We start from the raw sequence: 15388 nt of genomic DNA on the forward strand, positions 1-15388 counted from the left end.
ACTCAAAACCAAATGAAGTTGTACTGCAGGAATGAAGACAGAAAGTACAAAGTACAGCTTTAAAACCTTATCTTAGGTCTAAGTGTCCTAACTCTAGATAGGACCAGTAGTACTAACTGTCCTGAAAGGACTAAATCTAGCCTAAAAGGCTCATACCAAGGAAAATGTAGCAACAAACCCCCCTAATGGTATGGCTAAAGTATCTTGAAAACGTCCTATGAAACTAAATCATGGTTGCACATGCTCATCTGTAGTGGATACAACAACGTATGATAGTACAAGGATATCGATACCACATAACAAAGGTACCAAGTATAAAGCTTGCCGAAAAGCTTCAAACTTGGGTTGCGGTAAAGCCTTTGTGAAGAGATCTGCCAAGTAATTTGTGTCAAAACATAGGACAGCTGTATGTCTCCTGCTAACGTTTGCGTCCTGACAGAATGATAGTCAATCTCTTTGTGCTTAGCTTGCACATGAAATATGGCATTGTGCACAAGAGCCAAGACACTCTAGCTGTCAGTATAGGTGATGTCTTACCAACATTAAGATCTGCAATTAGCTTACAAAGCGAGACATACTCTTCAATATCTGTAAAGGCTGCCTTGTACTCAGCCTCACAACTGGAAGTGGTAACTGTGGGTTACTTCTTGCTGAACCACGATGTGCATGAAGTCAAACAATCTCCACTGTGTGACACCCTAGTGTTATAACAACCGGCCCAGTCACTGTCTGCGAAAGCTTGCATTATTAGTGAGGACTTGTCATCATAGAGAGGTCCCACATGCTGTGTGCCTTTCAAATAATGGAAGACACGTTTCACTGTCTTTCGATGTTGTGTACTGGGTTTGTGCATAAATGTGGTTGAATGGGAAACGGCATACTAGAGATCAGGCTGAGTGTGACAAATAAATCAGGCAACCAATAGCCTGCTGATATAGTGGCATCAAATGAACTACTGCCATCCTCTGAGGAAAAACGGAAGTCGGGCTCCAAAGGTTTCAAAACCGGCTTCAATGCAAGAGCTGTCCAATATTTTTAGACTGGCTCATTATAATGCCCCCTCAAAGTGAGCAAACTTGATGCCAAGATAATAGTCCAACTGACCAATATGGCAAAAGACTGCTGCAAATCAGCCTTAAAGGCTGCAATTTGCTGAGTAGATGGCCCCGTTATAAGCATGCCATTCACAAAAAGAATAAGAATCAGCAAATCTTCCTCACACTGCTGGACATAAAGTGTTGTTTCAGTAGGGCTGTTTAAAAAATGAGGGCGAATCAAACGGGTATGAATCTTTGCATACCACGCCCAACGAGCCTACTTCAATCCATATTAGGCCTTGTGCAGCCAGCATACCTTATTTTCAGATCCCTTAACCTCAAAGCAAGGAGGTTGGCTGACATATACCTCCTCAAGCGAATCACCATGAAGAAAGGCTATCTTAATGTCGAGTTGATGCACTTCTTTTTTTTTGCAAAAAGAGACTTCTATTAAGTATTAAAGAAAACCGTTAGAGCAAGCTCCATACGGGATACACCATGCAATGCATGAGAAGCTCAAAAGCCAAAAAGAAAGGATTGGGGCTGAAAGTGCCATCTCAATCCTGTAGAACCCTCTGAGAAAAAGGGAGAACCCCTCCAAACTCGTAGGAATACAGTCCTCCTAGAAGAGGCTGCCCGTGAAGGGCCCTGCATGCTAGCCCAAATGGCTATCAAAGTATGAACCGTGTCAATCCAAATACCCGTGAACACCTGTGAAGGGTGTATCTAGGTGCCATTCAGGGCCTATGTACTTCTGGCTCTCTAGATGTGCCAAGAGGAAATGCTAGCCAGAATCTCCCAGGAAGTGTCCACTGAAGCATGAGAAGCTTTGAAGGGCGTAAATGGTACATCTTGAAGAAAGCAGGTCTCTATCACCTGCGTGCGGACCGAGTTGATGCACTTCCCAATGCGTGTGAGCTGCAATAGCAATGACACAATAGATAGTAGTGATGCGTGAGGGGGCAAATGTTTCAAAAATCCAATGCCCTACTGCTGAGCATTGCCCTTGGCAACAAGACGGGCTTTGTAGCGGTCATTGTTGCCATCAGCTTTCTGCTTCAATTCGTAGACCTACTTTGTGCCGATGGCACACTTGCCAGGGCCATTCTCACAATTCCCATTTGCCATTTTGGTGAATGAAATCTAATCCTGACTTCATAGCATCCATTCATTCCTTGTTGCCAAAAGCATGTTTGTGGCATAACTTATAAGGCTCTTCATTATGGCCACACATATGACATTGTGCCCCTCTAGTACAGGCAGCCAAAGGTTTAGCCTGCTTGCTGTCTTAAGTGTATCCAACAGGCATCTTGGGACTGTTTCGTGCTGTCTAATAACAGCCCTTTCTTCGGTAACATCCCTTTCTTCGGTAACTGCTTGCTCAGTGACATTGTCCTGAATAGAAGGCATATCAGGCTGAATTTTTTCAGCTGAAGCTGAGAATGACTTGCAGCGGGGAGATTTAAATTCTCCAATGGCTTATCTGAATCTGTACTGGACTTGAAAAGGGGCAGCAATGTGTGAAAGACATCTGTGGTGACAATCCAGCCAAGATAAAGCTGAGTGCTCAGCAAAGATAACATCTCTACTTACAATTACTAGACTGGTACAATCTGTAGCCTTTACTTTCTGAGCTATAGCCAATGAAAATACACTTCACTGCCTTGTCCTCCAACTTCTGCAGCAGCTGAAATGGTACATTAGCATATGCCAAACAACCAAAGGCACGCATATGCGAATTTACAGGCTTACGGCCTATGGGTTGTTAATGCCCTGGTTGGTGCTCTATTCAGCACATAATCTGCACACATGATGGCATCCAACCAAATTTGTTGGGCAAAGTCTTACCTTTAACATACATCTGGCCGTCTCCATTAGAGTCCTATTCTTCTGCTCAAAACATCTCCATTCTGCTTTGGTGTGTATGGCATTGTGCAATGATGTATGGTACCGCGAGTTGCTAAAAGATCAGCAAACTCACGGAACATGTATTCACCCCCCCTGTTAGTACCAAGTCGACCAGCTTGTGGCCACTCTCATTTCAACCATGGCAAGTATTCGCTTGAAGCATGCAAAGACATCTGAATTATATCTCAAGGCACTATAGCAGGAAAGTCATCCACAAATGTGACAAAATAATAAAATCCTCCAATGGGACACCACACATCACTATGTATCAAATGTAATTTGTGGGCTGCACCACCCTTGGGAAAGGAGAACCATGCCTGCCTTAGGGGCATTATCCAATGAGAGAGAGAGTTTCTTACATGATGTGATGTGCTTGGAAGCAGCACTTGCTTCATAGACTTTTGGAAGGCTTTCGACACCGTCTTGCGATCCCGCATGATTAGGAGACTAAAGGAGATGCAGATCCCAGAGATTGGAGAGTTCGTGCGCTAGGTGATTTGTCGGATTGGGTTGAGAGCACGATAGGGGTGAAACAGGGCTACCCCCTCTCACCGACCCTTTTATTGATGAGATCGCATCTTTCCTAGGGGGCAAAGGATCACTTCTGGCTGACCTCATGATACAGATATTGCTATACGCCGATGACATAGTCCTTATATCATCTTCAACAGAGGGGTTGTAGAGGCACTTAGAGGCTCTAGAGGTTTTTTATATATAGAGAGAGAGCTGACAATCAACCTTGGGAAGACTAAGGTGATGATCTTCAACACCTCACACGCAGTGCTTCGTTGACAGAGCTTCACTTACCGTGGTGAGCTAGTGGAGAGAGTGCAGTCCTACACATACTTGCGAGCAGTTTTCACAAGTCCCATCTTCACGATGTTTGTCTCAGGCAACCAGGGATAGAGTGCTTTGGCCCGACTAGAAAGAAAGTGTTTCCAGGCACACTTTCAGGATCCACCGATGAAGTGCTGGCTTCCAACACTTTAGTAAGGCTGACCATCTTGATTTTTTAAAATCCGGATAAACAACTTAACAAGAGCCTAGAGGACTACATAGATTATATACCAATCATCATATATCAATAAACATAAATATCATGACAACAGTCAATCAATCACATGTGACATGAATGAAATCTACATCTCGATACATATAATAGGAAACTTTTGACTCTCAAGATTCATCCTAATCTGAATCTGTGAGGTCACTACCACTACTGGATCCAAAGTCACCATCAATGATAGCATGGTTAAGTCAAACTCGATGTTTGTTGTTACACCCCACTCGGAAAAAAAAAAAAAAACAAGAGTGTCTAAAGGTGTCTTAAGGTAAGACACGTGTCTTAAAGTGTCGTATCATAAGACCCAAGCGTCTTAACAACCATGTACTTCACTTCCTGACACGTTAAGGCATTCAGTAACAAACTGATGTATATCTTTTCGCATCCCTGGCCAAAAGAAATACCTCTCTAGCGCTTGAGTTGTTGCTGTAATTCCTCTATGCCGAGCATAGGGAGGTGCATGGCATTCCTCCAAAATCTTTTTCCTCATCTCTTGGGTGATGCATAGGCAGTCATCTTTCATTAAATACCCATCTTTCAGGGAATAGTAACTGATGGACTGCCCCTCTTGCATTTGCTGTAAAATCTCACCAAAATCTGCATCGTTAGGATATTGCTCTCTCATATCTTCGAGGTCATGATGATAAGCAATAGCCACATTGTTGACTTGGGGTCTTCGGGACAAGGCATCTGCCACTCTACTCTGAACTCCTGGAGTATGGACAATCTGAAAATGGTACATTGACAGCATGTTTGCCCATTTCATATGCTTCTCGGAAAGCTTTGTCTGAGTCAAAAAGTATCTTAGACTTTGGTGATCTATTTTAACTGTAAAATCTGCACCCAAAAGATAATGCTTCCATGTATGGATGGCATGAATTACAGCCAATAACTCTTTCTCATAGATTCCCAGATATCTCTCTGCATCCCGGAGTCTCCTGCTCTCATAGGCCACTACATGACCATTTTGATGCAATGCAGCCCCAACACATTCCCCACAAGCATCATATTCGACATCAAATGGCTGATACAAATGTGGAACTATTAAGATTGGCTTTGGGTCAGCCTTTCTTTGAGTGTGGTGAATGCTGCCTTTTGTGGAATTCCCCATCTGAAAGCTGCATTTTTCTTAGTAAGATCGTGGAGTGGAGCGGCTATATCCGCCAAATGCCTGATAGATCTTCTATAGTAAGAACACAGGCCTAGGAAACTTCGAACTTCATGCACAGTTTTCAGCTTTGGCCATTCCTGAATGGCACGAATCTTTGCCGGATCCATTTGTATCCCATCTTTGGATATTATATGCCCCAAGTAATGGATTTCTTCTAGGAAGAATTCACTTTCCTTGCTGTTTCCATAGAGCTGATGACTTTTCAGCTCTTGAAACACTATAGCAAGATGTTCCTTGTGCTCTTCTTCGAACTTAGAAAAAACAATTATGTCATCGAAGAAGGTACCAGTGAACTGTTTGTAGGGTCGGAAGATACGATCCATCATCCTATTGAAAGTAGCTGGGGCATTTGTCAATCCAAAAGGCATCACCAAATACTCATACAACCCAAAAGTAGTGTGGAATGCTGTCTTGTGTACATCCTGAGGTTGTATCCTCACTTGATGATAGCCACTCTTTATGTCTATCCTGCTGAAAACTGAAGCTCCATTTAATTGATCCAACACATCATCAATGCGCGGAATAGGGAATCTATTCTTGATGGTCATTTTATTCAATGCGCGGTAATTGGCACACATACGGGATGAGCCATCTTTCTTTTGTACTACCAGTACAGGTGAACAAAAAGGAGAAGAACTAGGCTGAATCAGCCCCTTGGACAACAAGTCTTGCACCTGAGTCATATTCTCCTCTCGCTGAGTTGCACTAACTTTGTATGGGGGCCTATTGGGTGGCTCACTGCGAGGAATGAGTTCTATGCCATGATGCTTAGGTCTCTCAGGGGGTAGCTCCCCTGGCAAAGCGTCAGAAAAGCAATCTTTCAAATTTTCAAGAAACTGAAATTTATTCTAATTTGCCTCACTTATTTCAGCATGCATTTTCATATCTCTCTCATTTACAAAAACCATGTAAGCTGAAACTGCAGACTTTATTTCTTTTCCAACTGAACTATTTGATACAATGGGAATAGTTTCCCCTCTATTCCTAGCAACCACACGATGTACTTTGCCCCTATGTTCAAACTCCAGCACTCTTTCAAGAAGAGTCAACTTCACTGCCTTGCGATGAATCATGAAACCAAGGCATACCCAAGACTACACCATGATGTTTCAGTGGAGAAATGAAGAAGTCTTCCTGATTCACATAACTCTATACATGAAGACTATACTTCCCTATCAAGGGAGTGATTGGCACAGGATTCCCACAGAACATCTGGTCGGCATCCAGAGCCCTGCCCAACTCCTCCGTCTTTATTCCCAGCCTCAGGGCTAGATCCTCTGATATAAAGTTATCAGTAGCCCCTAGATCAAATAAAATCAGCGCTTGCTGGTCTCTGACTTTGCCCCAAGATAGCAGCAATTCTCGTTCCTTTGGGTTTGAAACATGACCCAGTATGTGAGGAATTCCTTCTGCCATTGGCTTTTGCGGTCCCCATGGCTTCTCTGCCTCTTTTCCCTTCGAAGTTGAAGGCTTTTCTGGGCACTGGGCAGCCACATGCCCCTCTTTGCTGCACCTGAAGCATTTACCCTCTTTCCTGAAAGTTTCAATCTGTTTAGGGGTAAACTGTAGTCTTCCCTTATAGGGCTTTTGCACTTGGTTTCCCCTCGGCTTCTGAGGCTGAAATCCCCTCTTCTGAGCCTTGGGAAACTCTCTTGTTTCAAACTTGGGGGTCGCTAACTTTTTATCCCCCGGTAACCCTGCCTGTAGTGAGGCACACTAGTAGGATTCTGGATGTACATGAGACTAGCCACATTGGTTGAATGCATAAGATCTGATATTTCTTTAATATCTTCGGTGTTCACTTAGGCCTGTATCTTTGGAGTGAGTCCTCCCTTGTACTTCCTGTGTTGAGTCTTGTCAGAAATATTCTTGAAAGGTGAAACCTGCAGTATGCGTCCCAAAATTTCTGGTTGTAAGACTCAATTCTTGTGCTTCCATATGAATGCTCTACCAACCTAGAAGGACATGATTGGGAATAAACTGTTTATAGAAAGCTTTCTTGAAGTCCTTCCATTTCCTGGGGGCTACATAGTTGGCTTTTCTGCTGTTTTTCTGATAGGAAAAAGTCTGACAGATAAGTGAAAATTGATGGCCAGAATTGTCTCTACAACTGTCCCTTTTTTTTTTTTGGAGGGGGGACCGTAACTGGATGCGTAACCGACTGGTTACACTAATCAGACTAGTTATGGTCTAGTTTGGTTGGCTCCCAACTGCACTCAACCCACTGTCTCTTGGTTAACCAGTTAACTACACCCAGAGTTAGTTGGTCAAACCTGGTTCCACTAACCAGTCTAGTTTAGTTAGGCCAACTAACTGGACCTCTGACCAAAGTCTAGCTAACCAGAGTTAGACTAACCACAGGTTAGCCACCTGTCTGCCATGTGTTAGTGCCACGTCAGCATCTGAGCTGGCTGCCATGTGTACTGCCATATCAACAAGTCCTTGCTATCTGCCATGTGTCACGTACATATGCCACGTCATCAATACGGACACCTACCACGTCAGCACACTTTGCTTGCCTGTGTGCCACGTGTCAGGACCACATGTCCTCTGATAAAAAAAATGACCCTTGCATTTTCTCACAGCCCCCGTCGGTGATCTCCGTCGGCATCTCTGTCAGATAACACGCCTGCGCCTTCGTTAAAAAGTCGCTATGCGTTAAGGCGTCTCCCCACGTTAAAATCACTGACACCATCCTCCGTCAAACACTCCCATCTACCTCAATTCCATGTGCACCAACCTTGAGAGAGAGTCTCCGGTCGCTAAGGTCGCAGAAGCTGATTGCTGGGGTTGAACAGAGGCAGAATTGTAGAGGGTAATGGAACTGCACTTCAATGCAAATTTCCTTCGCCCCCCCTCTTGCGTACACCTTAAGCTCAACGAAGCCTCCTTGGTTATGCAATTGGCTCAACTCTTCTGGTTGACGTCACTTCGACGATAGAGAAAAATAGAAAAAAAGTCGTCCATCTTTGGAGTAGCACCAATAACCGGTCACGTTGTCAATTTCGTGCACAGCCTATTTCCACGTCAATTACATGCTATCGCACGAGAAACAGGCAGCACTCCTTCGAGTGCACCGGCCCTCATCATAGATCTTTACTCCTCCTATACTCACGCGTCATCTAAAAACCTCCATCAAAGGCATCGCGTAGACATTTCCTTCGCCATTAGCATGGCCTTCGTCAAGCTTTTGGGATGGCCATTCATTACCATTGCTTCATCCTGTTCCCACGTTTTTCCTCAGACCGTCACTGCCTTGAAAGACAGCGAACCAAGGCTCTGATACCAATGCAATCTTCATTACAAAAACACCTGAATTCATTTTACAAGAGCTTCAAGCTCATTCCAAAATGGCAACATGCCACTTGTCTAAAATCTAGACTAAGTCCTATTACATGCATCTAAGGGCAATTTATGGGGTCTACGTAGCACTGGTCACACGGGTGGCCTCCGGAATACTCGCTATGCTCCAAATTACTTGGGTCTTTAGCCCCTCATAGTACCTGCAACAATTAATTAAAGCGCACCACCATGGCACCCATTAATTGTTAGCGCTTTGCATGCAAATAATAAACTGTGGACTAATCCTAGTCATAGGCAGGCGTCCCCACTGAACAAACATGTGAACAAAACATAGAACACAATTCTTGGTTGACTGAAGTCAACCTTCTTGGTCGTAATTAAGGAGCTTTGACCAATGGTCGTGGCACCTTAATTATGGCCAAGTCTCTCCAACCGAAGCTGGCACAACTCTCCAACCGAAGTTGGCACAACTTGGTTAACTGTAGTTAACCCTCTTGGCGCATGCCAAGTCTCGTTGACCGAAGTCAACACTCTCTGACCGTAGTCAGCTCTGCGGTTCTCTGGTTAACTGCAGTTAACCTTCTTGGTAATAAACCAAGTCTCCCTGACCGAAATTAGACTTGTTTGACTAGAGTCAAGTATTTTTTACCATAGTCAATTCTTTGACCATTAAAAGAACTCTTTGACCATAATTAACACATATGAAAACTCTTTAATTATGATCAAATAAATGGTCAACTATACTTTGACTAGGGATATTTACATTGTGCTGACAGAGTAGGCTTTCCCTCCTGGTATGTCACACACTGCATTGTATTTTACTTTATATTAGACCATTTTGGTCTCATGAAGATGCTAATGAACATTTCTTCCTTTCTTTCACATTTTTGTTCCTACATAATTTTGGATAACTGTTAATTTGTGAGATGCAAGGTATATCTTGCAGGGCCTTTGATCCCGTTGTGTTATCAACAGAGGCAAGTCAGGCCATCAAGCAGCGTTTTCTGAATTTTGTACGGTCATTATCAACTGTATTGGCATTTGCATATTGCACGGCCAGGCAAGTGAAGACTTCCTTTTCTGATTTTGCTTTATACGTCTAGTGAAGGTATTTTCTAGTCTTATGAAGGTAATTTATATTCTAGTGAGGTTTATTAACATTGGGGATCTAATTGAATCTTATGTCACCATGTATTTAAACCAGTTTGACTCAGCAACTCCAGAAGGTCTTGTCGGATCGGCAGGACTCACATGATTCTCGCAATGTAAGTTACAGTAACTGAGTTTTGGTTTTGTTTGTATAGGAATGCCACCTGCAGAAGAATTGTGAACAATATCTTGGATCTTGTCTCAAATGAAACTTAACCATTTCAGGTTGGTGCCCAATTTATTGGTAACACAGTTTACACTGCAGTATGGATTGCAGCAGTGTGTCTATTTATGGAGCTACTTGGCTTCTCTACTCAGAAGTGGCTGACAGCAGGTGGTCTGGGCACTGTGTTGCTTACACTGGCTGGCCGAGAGGTGAGTAATTTTGGGAAGCTGTTTGACTTGTTGATGTTAAAGTTTAAAGCATGTATCGGCTCAAAGGAGTGGGTTTCATTGTCTTCTCTTCATGCTAGCTTAAAGAGAGGGCTTCAGGTTTATCTAGGCTTCCTCTTAAGCTCCCTTTTCTTTTCTCTCTACTCCTTTTCTCCTGTTCCTCCTTTCCTTGTGGCCTATGACTCTACTTTTTCTCCCTGTAGTTGCCTTATCCCTTTTTAACTGTCTTTAAGGTCCCATTTTTCACTCTCCCTAGTGTTACGGTGGCTACTTGGACAAAGTAGGCCTATGGAGAGTACAGATATCCTCTCCAATTGATATTTTATCATCACAAATGTTATGGAGACTGGCATAACAATTTTTAAACCCAATGGTCCAAGGAAGACAAAATGTTCCAATGGTGTTTTTGTAAAGTCAAGGTAATGCTGATTTGGCAATTGTCAGAACAACATTTCTTGTAGCAAAGGTACTGTATGTCATTCCTCCTTACTGATTTCATGTCAGCTAGTATGATCCAAACTCAGTTTTTAACTGCTGGAGACTTAACAGAACGTAGTAGCTAAACAATTTTGGGGTTCCCCAAAATATGCACGTTTCTTTGCATTTTATAACCTCCCACTCTATCTTGACAAGCCCCAGCTTTCTTTTTCTAGTCTACTTACCATTGAAAGTATATTTCTGATGTTTGGTAGGCATTTTGGTTTGAAGGTCGTCAGTGAATGCGTGGGTATGAGAATCAGGTGTTTAGATGGCAGATCTTCCCTTGCCCTTGTACAAAATGGATATATTTAGAAGGGCCATTTCATACTGAGTAGAAAGGTTTATTCTTTATTTTCTGTGAATTATATTTGGCATGACTAAGTTTGTTTCAAATCTGGATGCTCAAGTATGTGTGGGTGTGTGGATATGTATGTGTGAGAGCAAACATTTATACTATGATCTAGACCCACTGTTGGGCACTGATGATACTAATGGGGATGTTATAGTAGCAGTCCAGGCTATGCGTGATGGAGTTCATGGTTTTTCAAACTTGTGAGTGACTGTCTTGAGGTTGAAACTGCACGATGTGTTGTGGTTTTTAGAGGGATATATGTGGTCCAAACACCTGTTGGTTAGGAATGGACCTATCCATATGCATATGGATGCTCTTATCATTTTCAAAAAAAGGACATGTTTTACATGTTCCTTGCTTTTTGGCTGTTTATATTGCCCATTATCCTTTAGTTAGCACCATTGTCAAGAATGTTTGTCAATTTTCTTCATTTGGTTCCCCTTAAAGCTTTACTTATTATGATTTATATGTTTATTTCTTGCCCTCTTCTACGATGTCCAAGTTTCTACTTCATCCAAGCTAAATTTCTATTTGCTTAGATTGGAACAAAGCTACATAATTTTATTTTGGATTACAGGATACACTTTGATAAGTTATAGAACACGTCTTTTGTTGGTTGGGAGCAATGATCTCTATAGAAGTTGAGTTCTATCAAAGCTTGTGGTGTGCTGGCCAAGTTTGTATGTGTGAAGCTGTACCTGTTTGATGACCTGGTTCACCTCATGATAAGGGAGCAAGATGGATGGGGCCTCAAAGCTATACTGAAACGGTGATGATCTGTCCATATTGTCCCATGCTTGCAAACCATTTGCATGTTTGAGCATGTCAACTCCTTTGGTGACCCTTTGCAGCTATTGCCATGGATGAAGTTAGGGCCAGCCAAGTTAGCTTGGTCCATCCTGATATGGTGGTGCCGAAGTCCATGACTTTATGGAGGTACTTGACCATTTGAAAGGTTACATTAAGCTGTAAGGGAGTAGCTCCAAACTTTGCTATGGTGTGGGATCGATGACTTGCTGTGGATCATCCGTGCAAGAAGTAAAACCTGCACTCTCTCTCTCTCTCTCCTCTCTCTCTCTCTCTCTCTCTCTCTCTCTCTCTCTCTCTCTCTCTCTCTCAGGTCGTCCATACATTGTATGTCACCCGTAGAGCCACTCGGAGTCCGTACATCGTACATCGTCCATACAGCCACTTGGCGTCCATACCTCTCGTACCTCCCGCCATGCAGACGTTCGTACCTCTGTACAGCCCTGTCATCTGTACATCCAGTCGTCGTAGCATCCGTACAGCGCAATAGAGTCGGGATTTAAGGTCACCCCAGGCTAAGCTGAGCCCTTGGCTTAGCTTGGGGGGTTAGCTTCAGCAAAAGGGCTTATTAAAATTCTGCACAGGCCACCATGGAATTCCCGAAGATGAAGACTTTTGCTACTACACCGATTAGAAAGCCCTCAGCCTCGGCATCAACACCCATCCCCTATGCACTGCATTACAAGCAGAGGATTGGATCTGATGCACAGGAGCAAATATACTTTCTACAACAAGAAGTGAGAGAGCTCAAACTTATGGTTGCATCTCTGAACAGGAAAGTGAAGGAGATGGTGCCATGTGCACTCCTCGACTCTCTGGTTTTATTCAGATGTTGTAAGTCTTCTTGACATTTTGCATTTCATAGGCCTGTGTGGTCCCCCACGCGGATGTTTCTCTCTCTCTCTCTCTCTCTCTCTTAGCTGTATTACGATTTTTGTATCTAGGATTTTTGTAGCCATTTTTGGCATCTTAGCTGTATTACGATGAGGCCACCTAGTTGGCGCATCGTTGATGATGTATTTTCCTTTCGGATGATTTTGTGTCCCATAGGCCATGGATGGCCTTCCGTAGACCTTTAATAAAATTTCTTTCTTTCTTTCTTTCTTTCTCTCTCTCTCTCTCTCTCTCTCTCTCTCTCTCTCTCTCTCTCACCTTTGCTCCTCCCACTTGCCGCCTCTGATCGCCCGCCTTGGCTCCTCCCGCCTTCCTCCTTATGCTCTGCCCGCCTCTGTTCCGCACACCCCACTGCCCGCTGCAGCTCCTTTGCCCCTGCTCTGCCTCTGCCATGCCCCCACCTGCTGCCTCCTCTCCTGCTCCTCCGCTCACTGCTGCCCCTGCAGCTCCTCCCTCCACTGCAGCAGCTCCTCCGTCCACGGCAGCTCCCTCTCCCCGCACCCCCGTCTCTGCCTTTTTGCCCACTTACGCTCCTCCCATCTCCGCTCCCGCTCCTCCCACCTCTGCTCTTCCTCTCCGCCCTTGCCCTTCCCTCCTACTCGTTGTTCGCCCACCCTCCTCCGCAGCCCGCTTCCACACGAACCTCTCTCACCTCTGTCGGCAACTTTCATTCCAACAATGGGGGGGCTGGTCATACCCCCACGCTAGGACCTACAAGAATTAACGTGGAAAAAAAGATACAGGATAACAAGATTTAGGTCTTGAAGGGGAGAAAGACAAAGACAAAATCAAGAAAGAGGACAAAAACCAGCAGATACAGTTAAAGCTTGAGGATATGAATAAGTGTCTCAACCAAAGTGGATAGCAAAGCAATTGATAAGATGGGATCTGTCTCAGCTTCAGCCTCAGTCATGGCCTCATCTGCAGCCATACCCACTCCAACCACTCCTTCAACTACAGATATACCCATGACAGGAGATCCGACATTGACTTCCTCCCCTTTAGCGACATTGATCTCCTCCCTCTCTCGTTCTCCTGCTATAGTTACAGTCTCCCCGTCCGCTTCATTACCTATGATACCTATATCGGAGGCATCATACACTGTCCCACGCTACTCCTCGACTTTTCTTTCCCCTCTCCCTCTCAGCCAACCATCTCTCCCACACCGAGCTGGTATCATTCCACCCATGCCCCAGTCATCCCCTTATCTCAACCAGCTAGCTCAGTCACCACCCACCACCTTGCCACATTCTCCTAGCTTTATACCACAACCTTTTCAGCTCCAACTTGGGCGAGGACTAGCTGACCCATCACCTGATGCTTGGGAGCCTCTTCTCATGGAGGTACACAACATTCGTGTACGCGAGGTGGAGTTGACTCGCTTCGCACAGGAGCAAGCCTGCTTCACCTAGGAGCAGGCTCATGCCATGCAGGAGTAGGCCCGTGTCATTCAGGAGCAAGCTGGCCTCATCGAGGGGCTCAGACAAGACATCTTGCAACTCCGACAGGAGGTAGCAACCATCCATGCAGTCCCAGGGAGTACCTAGTAGTCTAGGCACAGATTGCGAGCATGCAATCTGTAATCGAGGAGACATCGAGATGGGTAGACGTGGCCAAATGGGAACCTGCGAAGGCAACCGTTTCAGCCACCCTTATGGAGCAGCAACAGAGAGCCAATAAGGCTCTCAACATCAGAGTCCGTGGCATTCCACGCACTGAGGCTGCACCAAAGGCTGCACCAATGAGCGATGCGACTACATTTGTGGCCACCACTCTTGGGGTAGCTGAGCACATGATTGAGAGGGCATGGCAGGTGGGGAGAGACCCCAATCGAGAGCAGCCCGTTATTATATGATTCCACGATGCCCAAGCACGACTCTTAGCGCTATGACGTAGATCAGTCCTACGAGACCAGCATCCATCGATATCCATGGATGAGCATTTCACCCCCTTACAAGTTGAGGAGAGGCGCACTTACAACAGCGGGATCAGGCCCGCAAGTATGGTAAGTGGGCGGTAGTTTGAGATGAACGACTCCTTACAGGCCCTCGTCAGGTATTTGCCCCTCCCCCACAGAGACCCTGTCTTGTACCATTTGGAACTGTAATGGCACCTTATGGTCAGAACCAGGGAACTTCTCAGAGTCTTATACAGAGACACATCAGAGTCCAAAGAACCCACTACCAGTAGTCAGCAGGTGCACATGGGAGTCTGCTTACAGAGATGAGACGAGGGACACAGGGGGAGTACAAGGATCGGGAGGAGTTGCAATTCTAACAGGTCTGCCCTTTTGGGGACCATCTCAATAGAGCGAAGAGATAGACACTCCAAATTTCTGTAGATCCGGATCCAACACACAGATAGCCGGGACTTGTTCGTTGCAGTATGCTACTCCCCCCCCCGCCCCGCGAGATCTCCCACTTTGCTCGAGATGTACGAGAGGAGAGGGAGACATCACCATATGCAGCTCTCTACCAGGGCATTGTTGACTTTTCGAGCTGTGGGGACGTCCTCTTAGTTGGGGACTTCAACACGAGGACAGGGATCCATCAGGCACCACTTCTTGATTTCAGAGACGATTCCATTCTAGACATTGATCTCGAGGATGCAGGTATGATACGAGTTTCAGCTGACAGACAAGCTCCGGTCACATCTTACGGGAAGGCTCTGTTAGATCTAGGTAGGATGCATGATCTTATTATTTATAATGGTCTTGATAGATGGCCCTCCTCAATTGGTTTTACTTGCTTCCCACACGGAGGGGCCTCTAGCGTTGTTGATTAAATCATGGGATCCCCTTCCTTCGCCTCTCGTATCACTGATTTTACGGT

At 44.8% G+C, this 15388-nt stretch overlaps 1 protein-coding gene across 3 annotated transcripts in view; it reads left to right on the plus strand.

Annotated features, from left to right (window-relative positions):
• The window catches only part of LOC147896712 (mechanosensitive ion channel protein 2, chloroplastic-like), a 90722-nt gene that overhangs the window by 57301 nt on the left and 18033 nt on the right, over positions 1-15388 (plus strand). For all 3 annotated transcript variants that reach the window (XM_087381434.1, XM_087381435.1, XM_087381436.1), the window contains 3 exons: positions 9429-9542; positions 9687-9747; positions 9857-10006. In XM_087381434.1, coding sequence (XP_087237560.1) covers positions 9429-9542; positions 9687-9747; positions 9857-10006 — 325 coding nt within the window. The remainder of the gene's footprint in view (positions 1-9428; positions 9543-9686; positions 9748-9856; positions 10007-15388) is intronic.

The sequence above is a fragment of the Dipteris shenzhenensis genome, chromosome 11 (genome assembly GCF_047967505.1).
Source record: "Dipteris shenzhenensis isolate YYH24624 ecotype China chromosome 11, Dip_SZ_1.0, whole genome shotgun sequence".
NCBI classification, from domain to species: Eukaryota; Viridiplantae; Streptophyta; class Polypodiopsida; order Gleicheniales; family Dipteridaceae; genus Dipteris; species Dipteris shenzhenensis.